Genomic DNA, 26,585 nt, shown 5'->3' with positions numbered 1-26,585 from the left:
AGCTGAGAGCGGGAGGGTCGGCACCTGACCGAGGGCTCAGGTGTGAGTCGGGGGCTTGTTCCTTGCTCACGTGGGGCAGGAAAAACCTTCTCTCCCCTCTTGAGCTGCTCCCTGAGACCCATCAGGGAAGGCAGATGAGGCAGAGAGAAACCAGGGAAGCTCACGAACAGGCATGCCTCAAGCACGCGTGGAGACAGCCAGGCACAGTGAACCTCCCCCGCGCTGGCTGAGAAGTGACACGGAGGCCTCTGCCCAGGGAGAGGGCAGGGCTGTGGGGCCGGGGGAGAGTGAGTGGCCCCAGGAAGGAAGACTGGGTGGAGGGGTGGCAGTGGGAGGAGCCCTGTCCAGTCCCGGGTTGGCGTGGACATCCAGGCTCCTCTGTGGCCAAGACGGATCTCCTTGCAAGGACACTGCCAGGACCAAGGACCATCAGGCTCCTTGCGGAGCATGTGTTTCCAGGCAGATGAGGGGAGTGCAGAGACAGCCTCTCCCTGGGTCCGCTGCTTCCACGAGCCCGCAGCTCCAGGGACCCGCGTCCAATGTGGCCAGCGTTACTGTCCTTCTGTGAGGGAAGAGGTTTGTCTGAAACGGGACCACAGGCAGAACCAGGTCCTGGACCTGATACCAGCAGACCCGCTCTGAGTCCGAGGAGGACACCGTCCCGGGACAGTCCTGGGGAGCAGAGGACACCTGACCAGCTGCTAAGCACGAGCTGGGCCCTGGGAGGAGAATGGGGTTCCTCGGAGGAACCTCCGGGGACGATCCGGCTGGATGGGCATCCTGCCAGGATGCTGCTCTGGAGTCCGGGCCCCGACGCCATACGTCAGAGCCAGGCCACAGGACACAAGTCCTGTCCTGGACCCACAGGGCACACATCAAATCCCAGACCCGCACGGCGCAGGTCCTCCTGCAGCCTGGCCTTTGTCCACAGCCCCGGGCGGCCCCGCCACCTGAGACCCTCGCTCTCCTGAGTCCTGGGCGTCCATCGGAGCGCGGGCAGTGCTGACAGGCCACACGTGCATCCTGGCCGGGCCCACCCCACAGACGCAGGGTCCAGAGCCTCCAGGGAGCTTCCGCCGCTGACCAGCCCCTGGTGGCCAGCGCAGCACTTCCCTGCGAACCCTCAGCTCGGAGTGGTGCTGCGCAGACCTGAAGAAGTCCTGCGGGGACGTGCTGCGGGGCCCTCGGGCTTGCAAGGCTAGACTCCTGGGGGCCCTGGCCTGGGGCCACAGCCACCTGACCGCCCCTGAGGCCGTCCACCCGCGGGTCCCCGGGGTGGCAGGTGGGCCAGGACAGTGCACGCCGCTGACCACCACCGACCCGTGCAGCGGCCAGCAGGGGGTCGGTTCTGTGTGGCTCACGCCCAGTCCGCAGCGTGAGCACCTGCCTGATGGCCTCCTTCCCAGGGAATCCTCGTAAGCCCACGCCAGGGGTGTCCCAGACCCCATTTCCCGCCGGGGCTGAGCCCTGATCCCACTCAGGCCCTCTGTACGGGCTTCTCCCTAGGCGGGGTCTCAACCCGGGGTCCAGAGGCCTGGGGAACCAGAAGCCCCACTGTTTCCTCGTGAGGGCAGCAGGCTGGGGTCTCAGCTTCTCGGAGAGCTCCTGGTTTCCCAGGACGGGAGCTCAGACAGCCTAGAGAGCACGTGAGCAGAGCCGGCCCGGTGTCCCGCCCTGCGACTGCCCCGCGCCCAGCCTCTCTGCGAACCAGCTCAGCTGCCCCCGCTGCCTGGCCTGGCCAATCAGAGCCCGAGTGCCGGGGCTCACGTGATTGGCTGAGAGTGTGCGGATGACTCATGTCCGTCCAATCACAGTCCTGGGAGCTGTGTGGGCGGCCCCAGAACGAGCCCCTTCCCTCCGGGATCTGAACCCGGCATGTGGCCTGGAGATGGGGCGGCCACCTGCGGGGGCGCCGTGCTTATGTGAAGTAATACAGGTGCTTTAATTATATAGACTAGTACAAGGACTGTCGTTACATAAACTAGCACAGGGTCTGTCGTTATATAAACTAGTCCAAGCGCTGTCGTTATATCAATACAGGACTGTCGTTATATAAATTAATACAGGGACTGTCGTTATGTAAAATAATGGGGGAACCGTCATTATATAAACTAGTTTAGGGACTTCCATATATAAACTAATACAGGAACTGTCGTTATATCAACTAATATAGGAACCATCGTTATATAAATACAGGGATTGTCATTACATGAAATAATACAGAGCCTGTCATATAAACTAATATAGGAACTGTTATATAAATTAATAGAGGGACTGTGATTATATAAACTAATGCAGGAACTGTCATTATATAAACTAACGCAGGGGCTGCCTTTAATATAAACTAATATAGGGACTGTCGTTACGTAAAATAATGCAGGAATTGTCGTTATATGAACTAGTTTAGGGGCTGCCATATATAAACTAATACAGGAACTGTCGTTATATAAACTAGTACAGGGACTGTCATTATATAAAATAATGCAGGAATTGTCATTATATAAACTAGTTTAGGGACGGCCATATATAAACTAATACAGGAACTGTCATATAAACTAGTACGGGATCTGTCATATAAACTAATATAGGAACTGTCGTTATATATATTAAGACAGGGATTGTCATTATATGAACTAATACAGAGGCTGTCATATAAACTAATATAGGAACTGTTGTTATATAAATTAATAGAGGGACTGTGATTATATAAACTAATGCAGGAACTGTCATTATATAAACTAACACAGGGCTGCCTTTAATATAAAATCATATAGGGACTGTTATATAAACTAATACAGGATCTGTCATTATATAAACTAATATAGAAACTGTCATTATATAAATTAAAACAGGGGCTGTCGTTACATAAACTAGTATAGGGACTATCGTTATATAAACCAGTACAGCGACTGTCGTTACATAAACTAGTACAGGGGCTGTGGTTAGATAAACTAGCACAGGGGCTGTGGTCACATAAACTAGTACAGGGGCTGTCGTTAAACCAGTACAGCAGCTGGTACAGCCACTCTGGAAAAGTGTGGAGGGTCCTCAAAAAGTTGAAAATAGAGCTACCATGTGACCCAGCAATTGCACTACTGGGTATTTACCCCAAAGATACAAATGTAGGGATCCGAAGGGGTACGTGCACCCCGATGTTTATAGCAGCAATGTCCACAATAGCCAAACTGTGGAAAGAGCCAAGATGTCCATCGACAGATGAATGGATAGAGAAGATGTGGTATATATATACAATGGAATATTATGCAGCCATCAAAAGGAATGAGATCTTGCCATTTGCAACGACGTGGATGGAACTGGAGGGTATTATGCTGAGCGAAATAAGTCAATCAGAGAAAGACATGTATCATATGACCTCACTGATATGAGGAATTCTTAATCTCAGGAAACAAACTGAGGGTTGCTGGAGTGAGGGGGTGGTGGGAGGGATGGGGTGGCTGGGTGATAGACATTGGGGAGGGTATGTGCTATGGTAAGCGCTGTGAATTGTGCAAGACTGTTGAATCTCAGATCTGTACCTCTGAGACAAATAATGCAATATATGTTAAGAAAAAAAAAAGAAGATAGCAGGAGGGGAAGAATGAAGGGGGGAAATCGGAGGGGGAGACAAACCATGAGAGACGATGGACTCTGAAAAACAAACTGAGGGTTCTAGAGGGGAGGCGGGTGGGGGGATGGGTTAGCCTGGTGATGGGTATTAAAGAGGGCACGTTCTGCATGGAGCACTGGGTGTTATGCACAAACAATGAGTCATGGAACACTACATCTAAAACTAATGATGTAATGTATGGTGATTAACATAACAATTAAAAAAAAACAGTACAGCAGCCACCTTCAGGGAGGAGCTGGGGTTATATTAACCAGTACAAAGAAGATGGAACCTCAGGATGCACAGAGAAAACAGGATCTTGACATTGGGTTTTGCAGTCCTGATCCAGCGTTCCCTGATTTTGTTCACTCTGCCCAGTTAGCGGAGTCGGTCAATCTCCTATTGAGGCTCGTTGGCATTGGGTTTTCTGTCTCTTGCACCTGGGGGGCCTGGAATGAGATATTCCCTAGTTATCCAGGTACCACCTCTGAGCCTCCCTGTGTTTTCCCCACAGCCCCCCGCCTGGGCCAGCTCACGCTCCAGAGGAAAGCATGGTGGGGGGAGCAGTCCCAGGATCTGTGGTTTCAGGAGCACGGCCAGGCTGACCACATGTCCTCCCAGGGAGATGCCCAGCACTCAGCAGCTCTTGGAATCCGTCCTGAGCCGAGCTCAGCTTTGAGTTCTGCGTGGAGCTCAAACCATCTTGCTTAATGCACAAGGGAGAGAGCATGCCAGGCAGGTTCCCGCTGAAATGTGCTGGGATAAATCCTGTGTCTTCCTCCAGCAGAAGCACCCTTCCTATGCAAAGAGCACAGGGGAGAGGGAATGGGGCCGACAACACGGCTGCCCCTGCACAGAGGTGGGGGTGGGGGTGGGAGACTGGGTCACAGGCTGTCCAGGCATGGAGAATTTCCCACAGCAAACACACTCGCTCTGCTGCGGGAACTGCCGCGAAGATCGGGCGAGGCTCTGCGGACCTTGATCACACACACTCCAGACTCCAGGCTCAATCAGAGCAATCAATACTCCCTTCAGGACACAGTTGTACACTTTCCCCGAGAATCAGGGCCACCTGCCAGGAACTCAGCGTTTCTCCCAGCTTTTACCCTGAAACCGAACTGATTGGTCTGTCCCTTTCCAGCTCCCAGCAGCGCTTCTCCAGCAGGACGCAGGCACCAAGCCCCGCAGTGTTAGGAGGAACACGGCCAGGCTGAGCGTGTGCTCAAAGGGGTGGGTTTGTCTGCTAGGCAGACGGGGGCCTGGTGGCCAGGGCCTGAGGCTGGCTCATGTCTAGATGTCTAGTCTGGTTAGTGAGGAGTGGGATCATGGAACGAGGGGCCACTGTGTCATGACACTCCCAAGAAGCCGCCCTTCTGAAGTCCTAGCGTCGGGGCAATTCTGTAGGAGGCGCACATGGTTTGCAATGGACACGGAAGCAGTCACTCAGCCCTTTTCTTCTTTCGTGTAAAATAGTCATTGACGAACCACTAAGAGCTCGGTGCCCTGCTGGGCCGTAGTCTCTGCAAAGGAGAGGCTCTGTGACTGCCGGCCCAACCTCTCCCTCGCTCTGGGACAGCAGAACGTGGCAAAGACGCTTTTCTCACCTAAGGACGGGGTAGAAGGTCATAAACCCGGGCAGGGATTACCCATCAGAGTCTTGTCCCCTGTAGCGTCTACGTGAGATTTTATTGTCCACCCAACCAGCCGTTCCATAGATGTGCTTGCGCACGTACCGTATACCAGGCTCTGGGCTGGTCCAGTCCTGGATCAGACTGTGGTCCAGTAGCGAGTCATGGAAATAGACTGAGTAGTCAGAACTCCCAGTTTCGGGCAACAGAAACACAATTCCAAATGCCAGAGGTCAAGGGGCCTTTGTCGGTCAAGGACCACGAAGAAGGGTTCTGAGCTGGTTGTTCTCTGCGCCCCTCCTGTTCCGCTCTTCCTTCTTCCCTGCCCTGCTCTGTGCAGGGAGGCTGGTCCCAAGTCTGCCTGGAAGCAGCTCTTCAGCTCCTGGTTGGCTTCAGCCAGTTGGGGGGGACTTGGCAGGAGCCTGGAGGGCAGCAGGAGAGGGAGGCTGGGGCATTTCTGCTTCTGTCCTGCTGGCCTGCGGCTCTGACGGAGGCTGCATTTCTCTAAGGTCACAGATCCTGCCCACAGCCGCTCTCCCCGGCTCCCAGAAAACCTGCTTCCTCCCTCGTCATTCAGACAAGCCCAGGGTAAGACTGCCCACTCTTGCGAGGCCCAGGGGTGCTTCCGTGTTCCTGCGGGTCCCCTTCACTTGCCTGCACCTCTGAGGATGCCTCCAGACTCTTCAGTCTCGCATGTTGGGTGCGCCATCTGGTCCCACCTGGATCCCACCTGAGTCGGGTGGGCCAGCAACTACGGGAGGCAGACCGGCATGAGCTTCGGGAGGAGCGGACGCCAGACAACGGGACACCACCGTGTCCCCTCCACTCCCCGCTCCGACTTTATCCTCTGCCGAGCTGGACCAGCTTCCCCAGGAGGCAGCAGCTGCAGCCCCGGGCACGCACCTGGCCTCAGTCTGTGGCCCCTGGAGGTGGGCTTCTGCTCCTTCCAGAACCAGCCTCCCCTCTTCTGTTTCCCAATGCTGACCTAACGAATCCCCACAAAGTCAGTGGCTTAGACACGAATGTCTTCCCTCGCAGCTCTGCAGGCGAGAGGTCTGACATGGGCTCCCCGGGCTAAAATCACTGCATCGCCTGGCTGCCTTTCTCTCTGAGGCTCTAGGGCAGGGTCCGCTTCCTCGTTCATTCAGGTTGTAGGCAGAATTCCTGTGGTTGTAGGACTGCTTCCCTGTTTCCTTCGGGCTGTCGGCCGAGGCCCCTTCCCCCTTGAGGGGCCGTGTGAGTGCCTTGGCTCAGGGCCCCCTGCTCCGACTTCGAGCTCCTCTCACACTGCACATCGGCCCTCGTCCTCCCGTCTGGTCTCTGGCCAGCTGGGAAAGGTCCTCCCAGTTTAAGGACCCACACAGGTAATCCCAACCACCCTTCCCGTCTCAAGATCTGTCCGGTCATCCGATCACTGGAGCGCCGTTTCCCCATAGGCTGACACAGTCCTGCGCCCTGGGGCCGGTGTGGACCTCCTCAGGGACGTCATTCTGCAGCCATCGCACCACGGACGTGGATCGAGGTCTCCCAATCCGGTTCCCTTCGGGATGTTGGGCGGTGATTTGCCGAACTGCTTGTCCGTCCCCGTCTTCTGACCTGGGCTCAAACCTTCTCAAGGTCAGGAGCAGCCTCAAATTTCCAAAGGTCCATTCAGTGACTGGATGCAAAGCTGGCTTCTCGGGACACCCTCAGGCAGGTGGTTATGGGGCACAGTGGACAGGGCGGGGACGGGGTGCTGGTGGCAGGGTGCCCCCTGAAGCGGTGTCCATGGCCCAGCACCGGCCATGTGCCCAGCACTGACCACGGCTGCCACACAGGATGGCCCAGGGCTGCCTGAGCCACAAGAACATCCAGAAATCAGAACTGCCCACGAGTCTTCTCCATTGCTGAGCACCAGCCCCTCGTCCGAACCGCTGAAGCGCTGACCGGGCCAAGTCCTGCCCAGCCGCTGGTCCTCCAGTTTGGTCTCTGCCCCAGGAAAGGCTGTGTTTGACAAAGCAGCCCAGTGCCCCCTCCCAGGCCGCCGGCGACCTCCCCAGGGTCAGATGCAATGTCCCCCACTTCCTTCGCTCCCCAGCGGCTCTGCCCTGCCTCCCGCGTGGCCGCACCCACTGGCCAGCCCTCCCCCCTCCTGTCGCTGCCCGTGGCGGTCCTCGGCCCCCCGTGCCCGCCCCGGAGCCCTGCGGTTCCTAGCAGGGGCGGGTCCCGCGTCTGCAGGGGAGCGGACGGTGCCCGGGGCGCACAGACCTATCCTGGGTTCGAAGCGCGCGCCCGCGAGTCCACAGCGCGCTGACACGAAGGAACTGCCATGCAGGGGATCCATCAGGTGGAGACCAGCCGCTGACGTCTCGTCCCAGGAGGAACCTGTCACCAAGTCCTGTGGGCTGACGTGAGGCGTCTCATGAGATTGTCTCTGGGAGAGTGCGGGGGGCTCGTCCGAAGAGACTGGAACTCCCCACCGCTGACCGACAGTAAGCGGGCAGTTCTCTGACCTCCAAGGCCGACCTCGTGAGGCCCTGGGGCATCTGGAGTCCGGGCTACAGACGTTCTGGACACACAGCCCCCTGCGCTGGGGCTCCTGAGGACGCGTGCAGACAGGACAAGGCCTTGTGGCTGTTGCCCCAATTCCGGGAGGTTTGGGAGGTTTCCGTCGTGGAAACCACGTGTCCGCGGCAGCGCTGCCCATGTGTTTAGGCTACAGCCGTAGGCTTCGTCCCTGACGGGCCCCGTCGCCCGCTGCGCGTCCCACGTCTCTCGGCGCAACACCCCCCCGCCCTGCCCGTGACCTGGCCCTGCCTGCCCTGCCTCCCACGTCTCCTCCCTCGACACTTCTCTTCTTTCCACTGACCCAGGACCCTCCCGACCACTTTTGCCCAGGATCTCAGTTGGCTCCAGGACCCCGGCTGCTGCTGGCCCCCATGCAGAGGGAGGGCTGTGAGGGCTCCCCAGGGAAGCCACAGGCCCTGCGAAGGAGTGACTCATGACATCTCTGCCTGGCAGTCCCAGGATGGCACACGGGGGGTGAGTGTGGTGCCTCAGCCCCCGCCCACAGCCACGCATCCGAAAGACAACTGAAGCCAATCTTAACCCCGCACCTCGGAAAGCCCCCTGCCCGACTCTTCATGCATCCACTGGACCCTTCCTGGGCTGCTTATAGGCATCACCCGCCGACGCCCCACGTCCTGTGTCACAGGCGCAAGGCTGTGTGGGGGCGTGAAGCTGGCAGCAGGGGCGGGGAGCGGAGAGCTAATACCTCTCTGTCCCTTGAGCAGAAGAGTGACGGAGCGGCCGGGACCCACTATCGTTGCTGAGCCTGCCCTCCCCTGAGCCGGGCCCATCCGCCTGAAAATCCTCTCTGCGGGTTGCTTTTCTCTGGGGGTTGCTCTTGCAGGCAGGAGGTGGGCAGGAGGTGAGAGCACCCGGGCCGGGGCCCCTGCTACTCCCGGTGTGCTCGGGGACCTGCAGCCCGACATGCCCCGGGAGCCTGCCGCAGACGCAGAATCGCAGGCCCCAGCCCACCCCTAGGAATCAGCACCTGCCGTGGCCCCAGCTCCAGCCCCAGCGCACGCTGCCCTCTGAGGGGCTCGGGGCTGAGCCACCACCGGGGCCATCTGCACTCCGCACAGCATGCAGGGGCTGGACATGCACCTGCCCGGGCTGCCCGGGCCAGGGTGAGAGACGGCTGTGAGCCCCTGGAGACCACAATCCACGGGAGGGCACACCAGACACAAGGGACTTCTCTCTCCCAAAAGCCGAGCGTGGAGAAGTGTGGTCCGGGCTGGCTTGGCAGTTCACAGCGTAAAGGAAGGACACCGCTCTATCTCGTGTCTCGGAATTTCTCCATATCGGATTCCTCCTTATGTCCAGGAGGGCTGCGTGAGCTCCAGCACTCACCCCTACGTTCCAGCTGCGGGGGACAGGCAGGCCGCCGTCCGCAGCAGACCCTACGCTCCCCACCTTCTCCGGCCACCCCAAGCTTGCGGAGCGGCTTCCCACAAACCACGGCAGCCGCAGCCCGCGTCCTGGCCTGAGCGCTGGGAAGGCACAGGAATTCTCCCGGCAGAGCCAGGCAGGGGCGTCCGGGGTGCTCCGTGCTCCCCGCCCCCACAGGGAGAGAGCCCGCCCAGGGTCCATCAGAGGACCCACCAGGAGAGGAGACAGTCGACTCGCTGAGGAGCAATCTCTCAGAACCCGGGAGATCTGTGAAGCCGGGAGAACAGAGGGACCGAGCCGTGTGCAATGTGACAAACACAGCTTGTCAACCTGACGGAAGCGGAGGAGGCCTCCGAATACCCAATTCTGTGAACAGGCTACCCAGCATGCAGGGTCAGGCCATGCTCTCATTTATCTGGACAGACTCCATTAGGCCCATTAATCTTCTTGATTGACTCTCCTGTAAGGACGCCAGCGGGGAGGAAGAGTCCCACGTCGGCCGGGGAGACAGGAGGGCAGCAGGTGGCTTCCCCCCAGGGCTGGCCCTCACAGCCCCTGCCCCCAGCCCCCAGCCCCAAACAAGAGGCAGCAGGCACACGGGGCCCCTCCAGCCATTCAGGGACACCAGGGCCTCCTGGTCTCTCTGGTCCAAGGGAAGGAGGAAACTTCCCTCCCAGCCGTGGCTCCAGGACTGGTCCAGAAGCAGCTCCATCTGCCATCAGGGACCCCACCAACGTCCATCCTCCCGTAGCTGCGATCGCTGGGGGTTCGCCGTGGCCTGGCCAGCTCCCCTGGGCCACACCAGTTTCCACGGTTCCTGGGCAGGGGCCAGCGTCCCCTCAAATGGCACTGGCCGAGGGACCTCCCCTGCCTGTGTGTAAACCAAGCCCTGGAACGGAGCATGGGACCAAAAAGCCCGCTTTAGAGCAATCAGGACTGATCCCTGAGCTGGGGCTGGGGTCACCCTCCCGAGTCACATGGGGGAGGGACATCCAGAAAACTCAAGGTTCTCTCAGGAAGGCAGACGGGGGGCAGGGTTGGTGGAGACCCCGGCTCCACGCTGCTGTGTGTGGAGAACTAAGTCCCCACCTCTGCTCCTTCCTCCACAGAATAAAACTTCCAACCGCACGGTCAGGGACCCGGGACTCATCCACACGCAGACGTGGAGAAACCGACCATTTGTTTCAGATTCCATTCCGCCAGGGTGACAACTCAGCCTCGGATGATTCGGGGACTGTGCACCCCCATGGCCACCTGTTTTCCACAGTGACGTCCAAGTTCAAGGGAGTTAATGTGGCACTGAAGCCCCGAGGAGGGAGGACCAGATCCCCGGGTGCTGCTGCCGGGAGCCTGCATGCTGGCTTCTCCTCCTTGGTCCCGCGAGTCTCCAGAGCAACGAAGGGGTCGCTTTCCCACAGCCGTGGTGCACCGTGGGGGCCGCCAGGAGCCGTGGTTACGCCCGCCACGCCCTCATCACTGCCTACTCTGCAGGGCGGGCCCGAGGCCGGAGCTCTATCCTATCCAGGGGAGGGCATCCCTTCCAGGCCCCCTGGTCTTCCTGGGTCCCCAAAAAGGGGAAAATGCCTGCTCACTGGAGAAACATTTGGGAGGGTCTCCACCCCAGACACAGACCCAGTAAAAGATGAGGATTTATCATGAGATCACGGCAGTTCCCTGCCCCGCGTGTCAGCAGCGCGGCAAGCGGTCCCGTGGCTCACGGCTGACAGAGCTGCAAGCTGCAGCCTCTCTGGGGAGTGGCCCAGGGAGAGTCCGCCGTCAGGAGCGAAGACAAGAACAAGGACCACGGGGAACCGGAAGCCTCGGGCACCAGCAGCCACGGGGAGCAGCGAACACAGCCCAGCTCCCGGCCAGATTAGCACAAACCCTCACCGGGCCTCCCGCTTACCTCGGTCCCTGACACCCACCTCAAACATGTCAGCGTTGAGCAACAACAAGGTTGCGAGGCGTCCCAAAAGTCAAGGAAGAAAAAAGCATCGGAACCAGACTCACACAGTGCGCAGATGTTGAAATCATCAGGCAGGGAATTTAAAATAACTGTGGTGAGTATGTTACGAGCTATAACAGAAGAAGTAGACAACGCGCGAGAACAGATGGGTAATGAAAGCAGAGGGATGTGAACCCAGAGAAAGAAGCAACACAGAACGCTGGAAATCAAACACTCTTTGAGGGAAATGAAGAATGCCTCTGACGGGTTCATCAGCAGGCCAAATACAGCTGAGGAAAGATTCCCCGTGCTTAAGAAATTACTTAAAAAATTAGTTAAAATATATGTTGAATCTGAAAGCCAATCAGTCTGAATTCTAACAAACATTTAAAGATGCAATTATAGCAATTCCAAAGATGTAATTAAATGGAGAGATACTCCATATTCACGTGCTGAAAGATTCAATACTGTGAGAAAATCAATTGTTCGGGACTGATCTATAGATTCATCACAGTCCCAGTCAGTATCCCAGCAGGCGATTTTGCAGATGCTGACAAACTGAGCCTAAAACACGGAAAGACAAAGTAACTGGAGTAGCCAACGCAACACTGAGGGAGAAAAGCCACGTGTGGGGACTCACGGCTCCCGATTTCAAGACCACAAAGCTATGACAGTCAAGATAGTGCGGCGCCGGAAGGAGAAGAGACAAACAGATCAACGGACGGAGGGGAGGTCCCAGAGCTAGAACCTCACAAACACCGGGGTCAACTGACCGCGGACAAAGGGACGGACAACTCAGTGAAGGGGCAGCCCCCGAACGGAGCGGCGGTGCCGCTGGCGGCCGCGAGGGTCTCCACCTAAACCTCCCACAGTATACAGAACTCAACTGTAGCAGGACCGTATATTTACGTTTGAGGTAGACAGTCCTCCACGGACGGCAGCTCTTGTGGAGTCGGGGAGCCGGCGAGGAAGCGGGGGCTCACGCCTCACCCACAGCTGAAGCAGACTCTGCACTTGGCTGCCGGGAAGGCGAGGGGACAGCCTCACAGCACCCACGTCCCTCCCCACAGCACCAGGAGACCTCTGGCCCGTGATTCCTCCCAGGGGGGAAGTGAGAGCCCCGCCCCAGCTGCGTGGACGCTGCCAGACACCCACTCCTCCCGATCGAGCACCGAGGTCGGGCCTTGGGGGGGGACAGGCGGCAGCTGGGGGGACGCTGCCCGGCTCTCGGAGCGCATCCGAAGGACACAGATGCTGCTAAGCACGCTGCAGACTCCATCGGGAAGCTGGCCCACGGAGCCCCCTCACTCTGCCGCCCATGGCCAGTTCCCCGCATGCGCCCCCCAGAGCAGCACGAACAGGCCGTGGGAAGGTGGCTGGTGAGCACGCGCACAAAGCAGGGGCCTGTGTGGGCCGCAGAGAAACCCCCCGCGTCTGGGCCGGCGCTCAGCAGGGTCGAGAGAGGGCGTACAAATATATAAAAAAATGAACACCCGTCCTTCTCCAACGCCCAACAAACTGAAAAGAGGGACCCCTCCCAAGCTTCTTTCAGGCCTGCGTGTTCCTGACAGCAAAGCCAGATAAGGGCAGCAGAGTAAAGAAAATGGCAGGCCGCTACCCCCGGTGAACGCAGAGGCAGAAATTCTCAACGGAACGCTGGCCAACTGACTCATTGAAACAGTTGTGCATCCTGATCGCTGCGATTCCCGCCCCGATGGTTCAACACACGCAGACCACGTGCCACGCACATCAGCAGAATGAAAGAGGACAATCAAACAAGCATCTGGACAGACGCAGAAGCAGCATTTCCCAAAAGTCACTATCAGCACGACTAAAAAGAACCCTCGACCTAACAAAGTGCTCCTGTGACCGGCCCACAGGTAACACACGCAACAGTGAACGGGTGAAAACTCGGTCTCAAACATCAGGAGCGAGACAGGGAGCCTGTCCCCAGTCCCGTCCAGCACGGAGCTGGGGGCCCTGGCCGGGGGGTCAGGCAGGAAGAGAATAAAAGGCACCCAAATCCTACAGCAAGGCTGCAGGATCCGAAATCCACATCAGCAGATGAATAAAGAAAGAAAGTGTGGTGCGTGGACACACTGACCGTCTGGGACAACGCGGAAGGACCGGATGGGCGCTGGGCAGAGATGGACACACACTGCGTCACCTCACTCACATGGAGAATGGGAACCGGCCCAACCTGCGGAAGCAGAGTAGACCGGCGGCTGCCAGGGACGGGCGGGGGCAGGGCAAGGGTGAAGGGGGTCAAGAGGTACAAACATTCAGTTCTAAAACAAGGAGGTCCCGGCTGGAACGGACTGCATGGTGGCAGCTCATTGAATCCGTGTCCCATCGTCTGCAACCATGTCTGGTGACGGACGTGCTCAGTGCGGGGACCATTTCACCACGTACACGACCATCAGATCATCATGTTGTCCGCCTAAACCAGGATAATGCTATGCGTCGATTCCCTCCCAATAAAAATAAATGAACTAAATCTTTATCTAAAAGTAGGGATTGGGGCGCCTGGGTGGCTCAGTCGTTAAGCATCTGCCTTCGGCTCAGGTCATGGTCCCAGGGTCCTGGGATCGAGCCCCGCATCGGGCTCCCTGCTTGGCAGGAAGCCTGCTTCTCCCTCTCCCACTCCCCCTGCTTGTGTTCCCTCTCTTGCTGTGTCTCTCTGTCAAATAAATAAAATCCTTAAAAAAATAATAAAAGTAGGAATTGGGCCCATGATGTGAAGAGAGCACGCCTACCTCCCCCGGCCCCAGCCCTCATAGCCAAATTCCCTAAACGTGTAAAGGCCTATTTGCCCCCAGGAAGATAAGGACGCGTGTGTGTGGACGGCAAGGTGTGCAGGAGCTGCAAAGCTGGGGGGGGGCTCCGGCGGGAGGAGGCGGGGACTGGGAGGCACCAGGGCCCCTCCAGGTGGCCATGTGACCCACCGTGGAGCCACCCACCCAAGCACCCCACCTGTCTGCACCTGCCTCCCCCACGTGGCAGGAGGAGCGAGCAGGAACCGCACTGCAGACGGACGGACGGAACGCCCGGAGCAGTGCCGAGGCATTTCCGTGGGCCGTAAGCGTGGGCTGTGCGGTCAGTCTGAGAGCAGGAGGCCTCTGACCCACGGCCATCCTGCTGCGGCTCGGGGACGTGTCCACACACACTCCACACCAACCACAGGAGCACAGAATCGAGAGGCGCTCCGGGCGCGCAGGTGAGAGCCCACCGGAAGGACACGTTTTATCCCCCTGGACATCCAGAATTGCCAGCCCCCTTCTGAGAGAAAGGAAAGGAGACAGAGGCACAGAGACCCGTGCAGCCCCTCAGGGATCAGAGACGCAGATGAGGGCCGGCTCACACACACTACGCCGACACCAGGAATACGGACAGCAAACACTCCCTGCTGGTAACATATCTGTCATCTCTCAGGGGCAGTGAGCACTGACCCCACAGCTGTTGGTAAACAACGGGCAAAATGTTTCAGGAGCCCTGGGATTACTTCCTTTTCGATGCAGAAAACCAATTTGAAATTTTAACCTGGAAAATAACATGGGGAAAAAAGCCATAAGCAGAAAGACATCAAAGACATCAGTGTCTATCGATCCCGCTGCCTCGTACATGTGGATACAAAATACATCAGAAGAGTAACGTAACAGGCGTACCCAGAAAACACGTACGTGCTGCATGTAACACACAAGCATGGAAATCACCTCCTCGTAAGACAATTCACCGGCTTGGTAAAACATGGCACACAACTCGATGTTTTACGCTCATCCGCTACAAGGAGAATCACGAACAACACGTAGCAACTCGGAAAGTGGTTGAGAAGAGAAGTCTGCATGCGGGCGGCGGCAGGGGGCACACGATGAGGACAAGGAAGGCGCGTCCGCCTGTTTGCAGGGATGCAAGAGCCGTGTGGGAGAGCCGTGCGCAGGGCCGGGCGGCTGGGGCCGACGGAGGTTCCCGCACGCCACACACCTACGCAGGGGGACACAGGCCTGAGCAGACCCTCCCCCCATCCTCCCTCCCCAGGCCCAGGGGCTGGTGCTCGCCCCCTGCCGCCCTGCCCGGGGAGGGAGGCTCCCGAGAGCCGGGGTGTCGTCCACCACGGTGTCCCCAGAGCTAGGATGTGCCAGGTACCCAGTAGGTAAATGTCTGAATCCCAGGGCAGGATGTCACCCATGTGCGTTTCTCCACAGATTTTTGTCTTGAGACTCCATCCCGCTCACCTCCTATAAGCAAAAAACTTTAGGACCACACTTCATCTTAAGGACATTGAGAGTTTATTTCATAAAAAATCACAACATGTTTTCACTACTTAGTGGCATTCATCATTTTTCCTGTGCTGTGAACTACTCTAAACACACGATTCTTTCCAATTTATCATCTTTGGCCAAATTATGTGTAGATAACAAAGCAGAAGCCAAAGTCTATAGCCTATAAATAAAGTGCACTGCTTTCCTTCATTAGAAATAAAAAGTTTGTTCATTACTTCCCTTGATATATTAGCTACGTAGAGTGAATATGCTGAGCGTAAAACACAGGATTCCTCCTAAAGGAAAGACAGTTCTTACTCGATTTGCTTCACCAGAGACGAAAGAGACGAAACTCCAAGCGTAGATCTCAGGAATACAGTGTTCTCACTTCTAGGTGCTTGTGGGCATGACGAGGATCCAAAGCCCAGTTACAAGTGGTCTGGTTTCCGGAATCATGAGGAAGCCTGGGCAGGGGCTGGGCACACTCGGGCTTTTCACTACGCACACGGGGTCTCAGCAGCGCTCCAGCCCCCCGCCCGGCCCCGGGGGCCACACAGAGGAAACTGCCGCCGTCACCCATGCTGGGTCGGCTGCTGGCCCCGGGGCCTCGCGGGGATGCAAGAACTGTGGCTCTCGGTCAGACCCCTCCCCGTGCAGGACATGCCTGTGGGTGAGTGAGTGATCGGGGTGGCACCTGAGCAGGAGGGGGAGGGCACGCAGAACCACGGAGGGAAGGCCCCCCAAGAACGGGCGGGCGTGTGGGGCGAGCAGGGCTTGGTGCCACCGCGGTCACAGCTTACAGAAGATTCTCCAGTATCGGCTACAGGTCTGACCCTCTGAGCCACATGCTCACACACACCGTCACCACGGACGCCCCGGTCTGAGCTCTCCCAGCCTGTGTGTCCATAGTCAATGGCACTGGGGGCGCTTCTAAGGTCACAGGCCCTGGTGTCCCAAGGACCCTGCCCACACACACAGCGGTAACGGCCACCCCATTTCCTAGGGCACCCAGCCCCAGCTCACAAACCAACAGCAACTGGAAGACACAGCCGTCAGGCCACCCTCCCCAGGCCCGTGGCGCGAGCAGCCCTGCCGGCGGCAGTCGGCCTCTGCGGCCACACGGAACGCGCTCGCTCCCCTCCATGGGCATCTGCCCGTGAGACACAGAAGGCGTCTGCAGGTGACCAACAGGAAGCTCCGGGGAAGTGAGGCCGTGGGAAACCCCTGCGGGGCTGCCGGGACGAGGGAGGGCTCAGGTGCTCGCAGGGGGGCCGGGACGAGGTGGACCGTGAGTGTGGAGAGAGCACTCGGGGGGGGGGGGGCGGCTGGGGGCTCTCCCCGCAGCGGGCCCACCCCCCTCCTCCCCCAGAAGGGGCATTCACCTGCGGCCAGGCCTGAGCGGTCAGCGCCCACAGCCCAAAGCCCTCGCACTGGAAGGCGAGCGTGGCCCGCGGGGCACCAGCCTGCACAGGGCCCCTCTTCTCAGAGCTTGTGACGGCTGATTCAGCAGGTTGAGGACATTCTTCACCTCCTCACACACCCGTCTGCCTCCGCCTGACCCTCGGGGGTTCCTGGGGGCCCTCACCTCCCCCACAGGACCTGGCCCCTCTGGTCCCAAGTGCCCATCACGGCGCCCAGACTAACTTGCCCTCCTCGTACTGCAGCCCCAGGGTCCTGTGTGCCCATGGCGGGTGCCCCGGGGGACAGTCACTTGGCCACGGGAGGACCAGAGCCGGGAGGGCCGCCCACGACCGTGCATCAGGCTTCGGGCCCAGCAGTGGGCTCTGTCACACAGGAGGGTCAGGGGTGAGGAAGCCTGTCACGGGGCCAGGATCCCCACATCCAGACAGCAACAAGGAGAGGGTCCCACGGTGAAGGCAGAGTGTTTCTTGTGTTTAGTTTGCGGGGTGTGTTCTGAGCAGCAAGATGGCCAGTCAGCGGCCTCCCTGCTCACACGGTGGACAGGTCCACGTGGTGGGCAGAATGGCTGCTCTTGTCCCAGGGGCTGAGCTTGGTGGACACGGTGCCTGGCCGGGTCCCATTCATCTGCAAATCACAGAGGAGTGAGCTGTGAAGACTCGGTCCCCAGATGGGAAACCAGGCCCCAGGGAGTGCAGAAGCGCTGGGCCAGAAAGCTGCGTGAGGCTCCCCTCCACCCCAGCAGGGCCCCCTGCTCCCCGTCTCTGCACTGGCACCCTCCCCCGTCACTTCCGCGAGCTGCTGTGCGCACGCGTTCCTGCACGCGTTCACTCGAGCCCCCTGCCCGTCGGAGCACTCACCCCCGTGCACTCACCGCGCTCAGCCCGCCCCTGCCGCAGGCTCTGGGGTCACAGGAGCGCACAGTGCTCACCAGATCCTGGCTCCCAGGTGTACCCGCCCGTGGGAGGCGCGAGAGAGCCACACGCGCATCAGTAAACAGAACATGCGGGTGGTGGCCGTGGCTCAACACGGCACCAGGGGCACCGTTACTCCCCACTGCCCGGGAAGTTCCTCCTGAGGGGAGGACCCCTGAGCCAGGCCCTGGGCTCATGCAAGAGGCAGGCGCCATGAGAACACGCGTCATCTGGCCCAGGCACCTGGGGGTCCTGCTTGTGTCTGCACTTCCCGCAGGAGGGCGAACCAAGCCCGGTGTGGAGATGACAGGCTTGTCGAGATCCCTGAGCACCAAGACCCCCGTTCTCGGGTGTCTGCAGAGGGAAGAGACCCCTGCAGGGGAGGAGCTCCCTGACTATAGGGTTTAGTGACGTTCATGCCTCCCCGGGACACCAGCAACATGCCCAGGGTCTGTCTCCTGGTCAACTGATCCTTCCATCCTCCTAAGTCAACATGGAAGTCGTGCCCCTGGGAAGTGGGCAGGAGGTCGTGGGAAACCACAGGACAGAGGACCCTGCCGTGGGCATAACGTCACCACAGAGCACAGGCCGTCTGCCGGCCACATCAACCGTGAAAGGGCTGGGCGGGAACCACTAGCACCCGAGCCTCACGACCACCAGCCCGAGCGGGGCAGCTAGCTGCCTGCCAAGGTCAGGCGCAGGGAAGCAAGGAGAGGCGCACTGGGCGCTCTGGGTTTAGGAGGCCCAGGAGGGCAGAGGCCTGGTGCACCTCAGCAAAGCTGGAAGCCACTCTGGCTTTCCAGGTGACAAGGACAGAAGACAAGAGCCCGCGGGCCCATGAGGGTAAGGGTGCGGGCACGCAGGGCAGGATCGGAGCGAGAGCAGCGGATGCAGACAAGACACTGCAGGGCACTCACGACATCGGAGCTGAAGGGCTTCGCGTTAGTGTTGCGGGTGGAGCTACTTGTGAGGGTCCAGACCTTGGTTTTATGTTTGAAGGCAGTCCTCACCTTTGAAGGCAGAACAGAGGGCTGGTTAGAAGCAATTTCAGTGGTGGAAACAGCAACAATGAGAGGTCGTTCTCAAAGGACCCTAGGTTTTGTGCCGAAATAAAGTCCCAGAATACCAACTGCAGGGTATGGGCAGGATTTGGAAGCATCATATCCAGACTCGCTGCCTCATTCGGCAGGTGCAGACTGTCCCCACCACCGTACCAGGGCCTGTGGAGGGAGAAAGCTGGATCTGGTGTGGCCCCTGCTGGCCTCGTGCCAGTTCTGGACAGGGCACCGGACATGCTCAACAAGGAATGGTGGAGGGGGCAGAGTGTGACCAGCAGCAGAAACAATGGGGAAGAAAGTGAACAAATGCAAACATGGGGTGGGCCATGCATGGCTCAAGGCCACGTCCCCTTCCCATCTTGTGGACCATAGTTTTGGGCCCTGCTCGGCTGCTCCCTGGCTTGACAATCATGTGACCCCTCCGCCACTGGTCACCATCATCTTCAGCGACTCACCCTGCCCCCCCACCCCCCGCCCGCAGCATCCCTTCCCTCCTGCCTGACCTATATCTCTGTACGAACAGACCCTCTGCAGAAACAGCACAGATGGGGGGTACCTCTCCGTCTGTTCCCACTCACCACTCCAGAGGTAGCTCCCCATGACCGAGCCTGGTGGGGTCTCAGATGTCAAGCCCACGATGTAAGCGTAAGTATGGGTCTCGGGGAACGGGGTCTGGAGCAGCCTCCACCCTCCCCATGGCCAAGTGCATGGCAGGTCAATGCCCAGACTGCACTTGAGAATGAGCCCACTCCAGCTGCCCCAGTGCCCATGGAGGGCATGTGACACAGTCCCCCCTAAACCCTATAGTCAGGAGACCTCCTTCTTACGCCCCAGACAGCTTCTTCATGCCTTTGGGGAGGACTGCTGGAAGGACATCTCTCCCTAATGTGCCAGACAGCAAGCAAGCAGGCCTAGATTCTGCAGGTCAGCTGCCCCCCACTGTCTCCATCGCCCCGGTCCTCCACAGAGCCAGCAGGGCCTGTGAGATGCCAGGAAGGGGCTCCTGGATGTTGCTCAGCGACCAGGATGCAGGAGAAGGGCTGACAGAAAGCACCCCCACTGCACACAACTCCAAAGCCTATTCAGGTTTACGCTCCCGGACACCAGCCCGATGGGCAAGACTGTTCCTGCGCCCTGTGCCCTTTCAGAAATGAAAACACCGCTTCGCGTTTTCAGGAAGTAGAACAGACGTACCTCTGAATTCAGGAGACAATGGAAAAGGAAGATGAAGAACCCCTGGGGAGGAAGAGAACACAGGATTAGGCCTCGCATTTTGTCACGGCACTTTCCGAGGCTCCCTCCCAAGGCCACTGGTGTGGCTCACTCCTGGGAAGCCTGCAGGTGAGCTGGGGGACAATCCTATGGTCTGGAGCCCCTGAGGATGGAGGGGGTCCTTGATCCCTCGGTGAAATCTAGCCTAGGGGCAGGCACCACTGTGACCTACTATGGTGTTGGGGCAAAGGTACAAAGACAGGCAGATTCCCAGACAGGACAGACCCAGGAATGAGGAAAACGCGGGGGATGGATCAAGGAGAGGACGTCAGTCAACTAAACTGAGCCTTGGCGTCCTCCTCTCAGACAGCATGATAACAACAGTGGACTGGGCACGAGAATGAAGATGTCCCCAGAACTCTGCAGACGGCTTCGGTGCGTCCAGTGCTAGGCAGCCCCTCCCGTGATTTATCTCAGTTACTGCCGAAGCTGCCCAGACGTGGGTCCAGTTACTGTTCCCATTTTATGGAGGAGGAACTGGAACGCAGAGAAGGTAAGTGAGGTACCCCGGGACCCAGGGCGTGTAAGGGCTGTGGCCAGGACAACGGATCACATTTTTCTGTAAACCACCAGAGCGAAACAACGCGTGCAGCTGATTACAAGTTAGAAGCCCGACACGCCTCCGTAAGATGCGGTCTGCTCAGGAGGACCCAGACCGCAGCCAGGGCTGCACGGGTGGGCCGTGCTCACACCCACCAGGGTTCAGCCGTGGCTCAGCTGTGTGGCTGTGGGTGGTGGTAGGCACTCACTTCCACCCTTTCTTGGGGGGGTGTGGGTTTGGGGATGCAGGCTCTGAGCACCCCAAGTCTCTGGTTCCCAGGCTGCTGCCCCTTCCCGGCCCCTCCATGACCCAGACCTGAGGAGCACTCCATCAGCATCCCTCTGCGCCCGGCTCCCTCTCCAGGGCCGCACACATGAGACTGTCTTCCCTTTCAGGCCCCAGGGAGCCTCCTGCCGGTACCGGCCGGCGTGATGAGGCAGCCCCGCTGCAAACTGGGGTGGCCCTGCAGGCCCCGTGGGCACAGACGCTGGTGCGTGCCCCGTCGGCACCTGTCTTCGGACCTTGGGCATGCCCGTGCGGCAGGAACAGAGAGGGGGTCTCTGTCCTGCCCGGGTGGCAACCTGCTCCACACACCCGCTCGTAAGCTGACAGCCTGCCTGGCAGTCCCAGAGCGCTCACCTGTAAGGAGTTGAGGATGGCAAATATGTACTGGAAGGCCAAGGCCTGGCTGTTGACAGCAAGCACACCAAAGACCCACGAGGTTCCCAGGATGGGCAGCAACACGGCCACGGCTTTTGCCGTCAACCTGAAAGAGAAGTGGAGATGGCCACTCTGAGGGACAGGCAGGTGAGGTGGGTCTAGGGGACTGCCCTCTCAATGTGAGGCCTCTGAAAGGGAGCAGACACAGCCCTGCTGGGCCCGGACCTGGTCTCCATCCTGCAGGGAACCCTGGGTGAGGAGTGGGCCGCTTGGGACCTGAGCCAGGGTCCCTGGCCGAGCCAGCAGCCCTGCCCCCGCGCTCCTGCTGCTGGCACTGGGCGCCCAGCAGCCATCACGCCCTCTGGGCACCCTCAGCTGATCACCCGGATCCAGCCGGCCCCAGCGCTGGATGGAAACGCTGACCCCAGGCACCCACGGAGGACAGCAGAGCCAGGGCTCCGGTGTGGGCCCAGCAGGGTAGGACGCATGCTCAGAACCAGCCTCACAGGCTGCTTCTCAGAATGTGGGTTCCGTGGAGTGTGGTCCCTGCTGTGTGTGCAAGCCCAGAGCAGAGCTAATGCCCAGCCAGCCCCCAGTGAGGGCCAGCCGAGCGAACGAGGCCAAGCCCACGTGGTCGCCGGGCTCCAAGCCGTTTCTGACAGACCTCGCAGTCTACCCTGACTTCTGAAGCAGCTCGGCTCTGCACACGGGGCTTGTGCACCCGGGCTTCAGAGGAGGCCTGCAGACAGAGGTGCGCTGCGCTCAGCACTGGGCGCACGGACACACCTGCCTCCCTCGTGAGACCACGAGCTCCCACGGCTGGGCGGGGGCTGCACCGCAGCACCCCCTAAGTGCAGCAAAGCACCAGGGCCCAGCGGGCTCTCAGGAGCTGACCGCTGAATGAGGAATGAGCGAGCGAGTGAATGAGGGACAGACCGACCAGCGTGCACACATCCAGCATCTCTGGGAGGAGGTGCACATGGCCACGCTGAGCTTCCTGGTGCGACACCCAGGACCCCGGCCCCGGCAGCTTCTGGCCACAAACCCCGAAAACCAGAGAATGCTGCTCACAGATCAGCTGCCCAGGGAGTGGCAGCCCCACGTATTCCTAAAGTCAATACAGTCAAAACACCCAAATCTGGGAAACAAAGCATCATGGACTATGTAGCTTCATCTTTACATCCTGGAAAATCCATATGGGAAAAGAGCCATCTCGAGAAATGGGTCTCAAATCATGCTGTTTTTTCTTAAACACTGAAGCATCGGAACAGACGATCTTGGGGAAGACGTGTCCAGCTGGAGGTCTCCGAGGCCTCTTGTTAACGCGGCCAGAGCTGTCGGGGTCCCCTCGTCACACACAGAAGGAGCAGGTCCCTGCACCGGGACGAGGCCCTGGGCAGGTGGACGCACCTCATCCCGCTGCTCCCCGGGCCGGCCCTGCGTGGGGCTCAGTCCACATGAGCCTCCTCCCCGTCCTCCCACGGCTCGCGGCGGGGGGGGGTCCTCGTGGTCCTCAGCCTCACCCCTGCCCCCAGGAGCCTGGATCTCACTTGTGAAAACGGAATGTTCCCTGCTCCTCTCCGGGGAGTCTGGACTCCCCCAGGAAACAAAGACTGAGGAGGACGCGGAAGCCCCTTCAGGCTCCTAAGGAAGCACGTCGTCCTGTTGGTCACTGAGTGTGCAGTTGTTCCCCCAGAGGAAACGGCCACATTGAAACCAAGGGCCGGGGAGGAGGAACGAGCCCAGAAGCCGACCAAGGATGCTGCAGGTGCCAACCCCCTGCCTGGTCTGGAGCCTGGGGGGACCGGGCCACACGGGGGACCCCAGAAGACAGTGAGAGGGCCCCGCGGAGCCAGGCTCGGCTGCTGGAGGACAGAAGCCCCAGCACCGGTCACGCAGCCGGGTCACACCGCAGAGCCGCGCGTCTGTCCAGAGACGCCGCCTGAGCTCTCCCGGGAGGAGCGCGACCCTGGGCCTTCGGGTGCAGGACACGGGAGGCCTCAGCGGTCGGGCCAGCAGCCGAGGTTCTGCAGAGAGTCGGAAATGTGCTCCCCGTGCCCAGTCCCTGACCCCGGGCCAGCCTCCACTCGGGGAGCAGAGATGCAGGGGTGGAGGGAGGGAGGCTGCTTCCCGGGGGCCGTGACAGGGGACGACGGGGCGCACGGTGTGGGGTGAGCTTGCGGCCGCCCTGGGCAGTGAGAGCCGCGGTCCCGGTGGGGTCGGGCTCAGACAGTGGAGCCAGGCCTTCTGCTGGAGACAGGGCTGGGGACACTGGCTGGTCCTGAGCCCGGCTGCAGGGAGGGAGGGACAGGGTCCTCCTTGGCCAGGCCACCGCGGGGCGGGGACAGGCCAGCCCCACAGGGCCAGCCCCTGCCTCCTCCCGCCAGGGAAGAAGAACGGACGTGCTCCCTGACCCGGGAGGCCCTTCCTGCCCCCACGGTGCTGCCCTCGAAGGTGTCCGGAGACTGAGAAACCCCCCGAGGGCCAGAGCTGCCTGTCAGCCCCATTCACGGTGTTGGGAATTCATCACAGGATAACTGTCTTATCGATTTGCTGCTGACGTATTTACTGCTTTTGCTCTCAGATCGGAAAAGATATAGTGTAGCTAAAGTAACTTAGCTGCCTACTGTCCCTGTCCTAAATGTTCACAGCGGCCCCCAAGTTCCCTGTGAGGAGCCACCTCCCCCACTTCCTGGCCCGTGGTTTGGGGGTGCTGAGTGCACCCCGGAGCCAGGACGGACCGTGGGACTCAGGCCCGGGTGAACTGGTCACTTCCATTCTGCTGTGACTGGTTCCGGGGTGGGCATGTGACTCGACCAGAGCCCCGGGCTCAGGCTCAGGACCTCTGTCTGAACAGACGGGATGGAGGGTCTTCCCGTGTCACCAGGAGGCAGGTCCATCTGAGCAGGAAGCCGACGGGGGACACAGGGATGAAGGATGCAGGAGGAGCTGGGTCCCCTGGATTAAGCAATTCGAGACTCCCTCCTGGGCTCTGTGGATCCCTGTGTGGATCAACCCCCTTTCCTTCAGCCAGTTTGTGTTGGGTCTTCTGTCACTTGCAGTCAGTGCAGCCCTCACTGGTATGGGGTCAGGACCCCTCGAGGGCAGGGGGCGTGGGGGGAGTCCCTCCCCAGGGGGCCGGCCCTGGAGCACCTCGGGAAGTTCTACCCCGAGGAGGTTCCTCCTCATGACAGCCCTTTACAGACAGGAGAGCAAGGCACGGAGGGGGCTAATAGCAGGGGCTGAGACAGGACCAAATCTAGAATCTTCCTCCTTCGGTCCTGCAAGTGGCCTCTCACCCCAGTGACGGAGCAGCCCCCAGATGGCATCTAGTAGACCCCCTGCTTTATGAATGGGGCAGGAAGCCTGGTAAAGGGCTGGTCCTGGTCAGAGGTGGTGACTAACAGCCAAGCAAGGACTTGAGTCCCGGGCTCCCCAGTGACCCCCACCCCACTACCCCCAAGCGGCTCTGTGCAGGCAGGACCACCTCTGATGGCCCAGAGTCCAACTTACTTGAAGGCGCTGGGGTCCCCGTGTATCTTGTAGTTGTCGGCGCTGATCTGTGAAATGACCCTGGTCACAGCAACGAGGATGCCGACATTGACCTGCACAAGGGGAGGATCAGGACACAGTGAGGGCCACGGCCGCAGCTGCAGAGCCCTGATCCCACCCGGCAGCCGCCCATCCCGCGCCCAGGGCTCCGAGTGAGCAGGTGGCGTCTCTGCAGAAACCGACCCCCAGGGGTCCCTGAGCATCTCATGCCCCTTGGCGCGCGCAGCGGCACCTCTGGGAGCACATCTGTGCCGGCGAGGAAGTTCTGGCCCCAGCACAGCAAGGCAAGGCCTGGGGCTCAACCTCCCTCCAGCGTTGCTCAGTCTGTGCGCCCCCGCACCACGTGCTCGTGCCCTGGCTTCCCGATCTGATGAGAAACAGTCGACACCCACGTGCGAACAGACCGTTGCGAGGACGAGGAATCCTACCCACGAGGCCCCGTGCACCACCTGCTCTCACTCCCGGCCCCACCCCGGCCGAGGCTGAGTGCACCTCACCCCTGCACCTGCCCAGTGCTCCCGTGGGTCATGGGCTGGGGGCGGGGCTGAGGGGTCTCTGCAGCGGCTCCGTCACAACCCGTCCCTCCTGCGTTAGCCCCACGGGGCCCCGGCCGAGCCCGGCAGCAAGGGGAAGCGAGCGCGGATTTCCTTCTGCTGCCGCTGCATTCAGGGCTGTGCTGCGGCCGGGACCCTCTCTTCCCTCTGGAAACCTCGGGAGGTCGATGCCAAAGTCGCTGAGGGGTCCAGCTCCAGGCCAGAATCCCAGGTGCACTTCCAGGCCTGACCACGGGCAAGGACAAGGCCTTCCCTGGCAGACCTCCCGGGAGAAGCGGCCCTCCCCACCCAGCCTGGTGCCCAGCAGAACCGGCCGGCACTGCGGGGCGTCCCGGGGGGCTGCGGGGCCTCCCAGCCCGGCGGCCGGTCCCACAGGGCTGCGTGCCCAGCCCAGGCAGCTGCGCCTGAGGCTCCTCACGGGGCCCCACCCTGAGGCCCCGCTGCCAACAGCACCTCACCCCGCAGTCCCCACAAACTCAGGGCTCTTCCACAGCAGCTCTTCTCAGGCCCCTCCTCCCCTCCCCGGCCACCTGTCCTCCAGGGCTCCGTGCGCCCCCTGGACGGAGCACCCGGGACGGCGGGGGTGGGGGGCGCTCCCCACTCAGCCCCAGCCTGCACTACTGCAATGCGCCAACGAAGGGTCGCGGGCAGCCTGGCTCCATGTCTCTGCCGACGCCTCCACCCCGGGCAGCTTGGCCCCTGGCTGCGGACCCCCGTCACCCCCCTCCTCTCCCACCTGCACGAGGATCCCAGCAGAAGTCCCCCAGCGCCAGGGAGGAGGAGAGGACTCACCGGCAGCGCTGCCCTCCCCCCCCAGCCAGCCACATTACAACCACGAGAAAACCGCACTCAGCCACGTGGAGGAAGGATGGGCAGAGCGCGGCCCCAGAGGTGCAGGGCCTGCGTTCCAGACAGCGGCCGCTCACAGAAGTCCACGGACAGTCAGCTCTGAGAGCCGCGGGCCGTCACGTCGGCAGCACCCTGCTGCTCCCCGCGACCGGAGGCGGGGCCGCCAGGAGCACCCGTTCCACCGAGACTCAGCTGCTTTCCTGAATAAATGCTTTTTGGCTTTACGCTTTGGGGTAAAGTCTAGATTCTGAGGATTCCTGCAGGACTTCCCCTTCACTGTCCCCCAGAGTCCTGCCCCAGCAGGACCAACCGCACCAGAACACGCAGAAACCACCCATCCCGATCCAAACAGGCACCTTCTAAAATGCGTTCCAAACTGGCAAGCCCCCGTGGG

General features: G+C 60.1%; 1 protein-coding gene across 1 annotated transcript; it reads right to left on the bottom strand.

Moving 5' to 3' along the window:
- Positions 1-15,376: 15,376 nt before the first annotated feature.
- LOC116629208 (adhesion G-protein coupled receptor D1-like) lies at positions 15,377-24,921 on the bottom strand. The gene is made up of 6 exons (XM_032399513.1): positions 24,907-24,921; positions 24,750-24,841; positions 21,216-21,342; positions 19,958-19,999; positions 18,623-18,715; positions 15,377-17,418 (listed from the first exon to the last, which is right to left on the bottom strand). The coding sequence occupies exons 1-6, from the start codon at positions 24,919-24,921 to the stop codon at positions 17,323-17,325; spliced, it is 465 nt and encodes a 154-aa protein (XP_032255404.1). The 3' UTR covers positions 15,377-17,322.
- Positions 24,922-26,585: the final 1,664 nt, after the last annotated feature.

The sequence above is a fragment of the Phoca vitulina genome, unplaced genomic scaffold, assembly GCF_004348235.1.
Source record: "Phoca vitulina isolate PV1807 unplaced genomic scaffold, GSC_HSeal_1.0 scaffold387, whole genome shotgun sequence".
Lineage (NCBI taxonomy): Eukaryota > Metazoa > Chordata > Mammalia > Carnivora > Phocidae > Phoca > Phoca vitulina.
Note: the sequence above shows the minus strand (reverse complement) of the source record. Positions and strands in the feature narration are given on the sequence as shown.

What these genes read in the sequence shown, in the direction of transcription:
- LOC116629208 (XM_032399513.1), bottom strand. An exon ending in GGGGACCCCAGCGCCTTCAA is followed by an intron (nt 21,343 to 24,749) that starts GTAAGTTGGACT and finishes CTTCTCTTTCAG; the next exon opens with GTTGACGGCAAAAGCCGTGG. An exon ending in AGCCCTTCAGCTCCGATGTC is followed by an intron (nt 17,419 to 18,622) that starts GTGAGTGCCCTG and finishes TGTGATTTGCAG; the next exon opens with ATGAATGGGACCCGGCCAGG.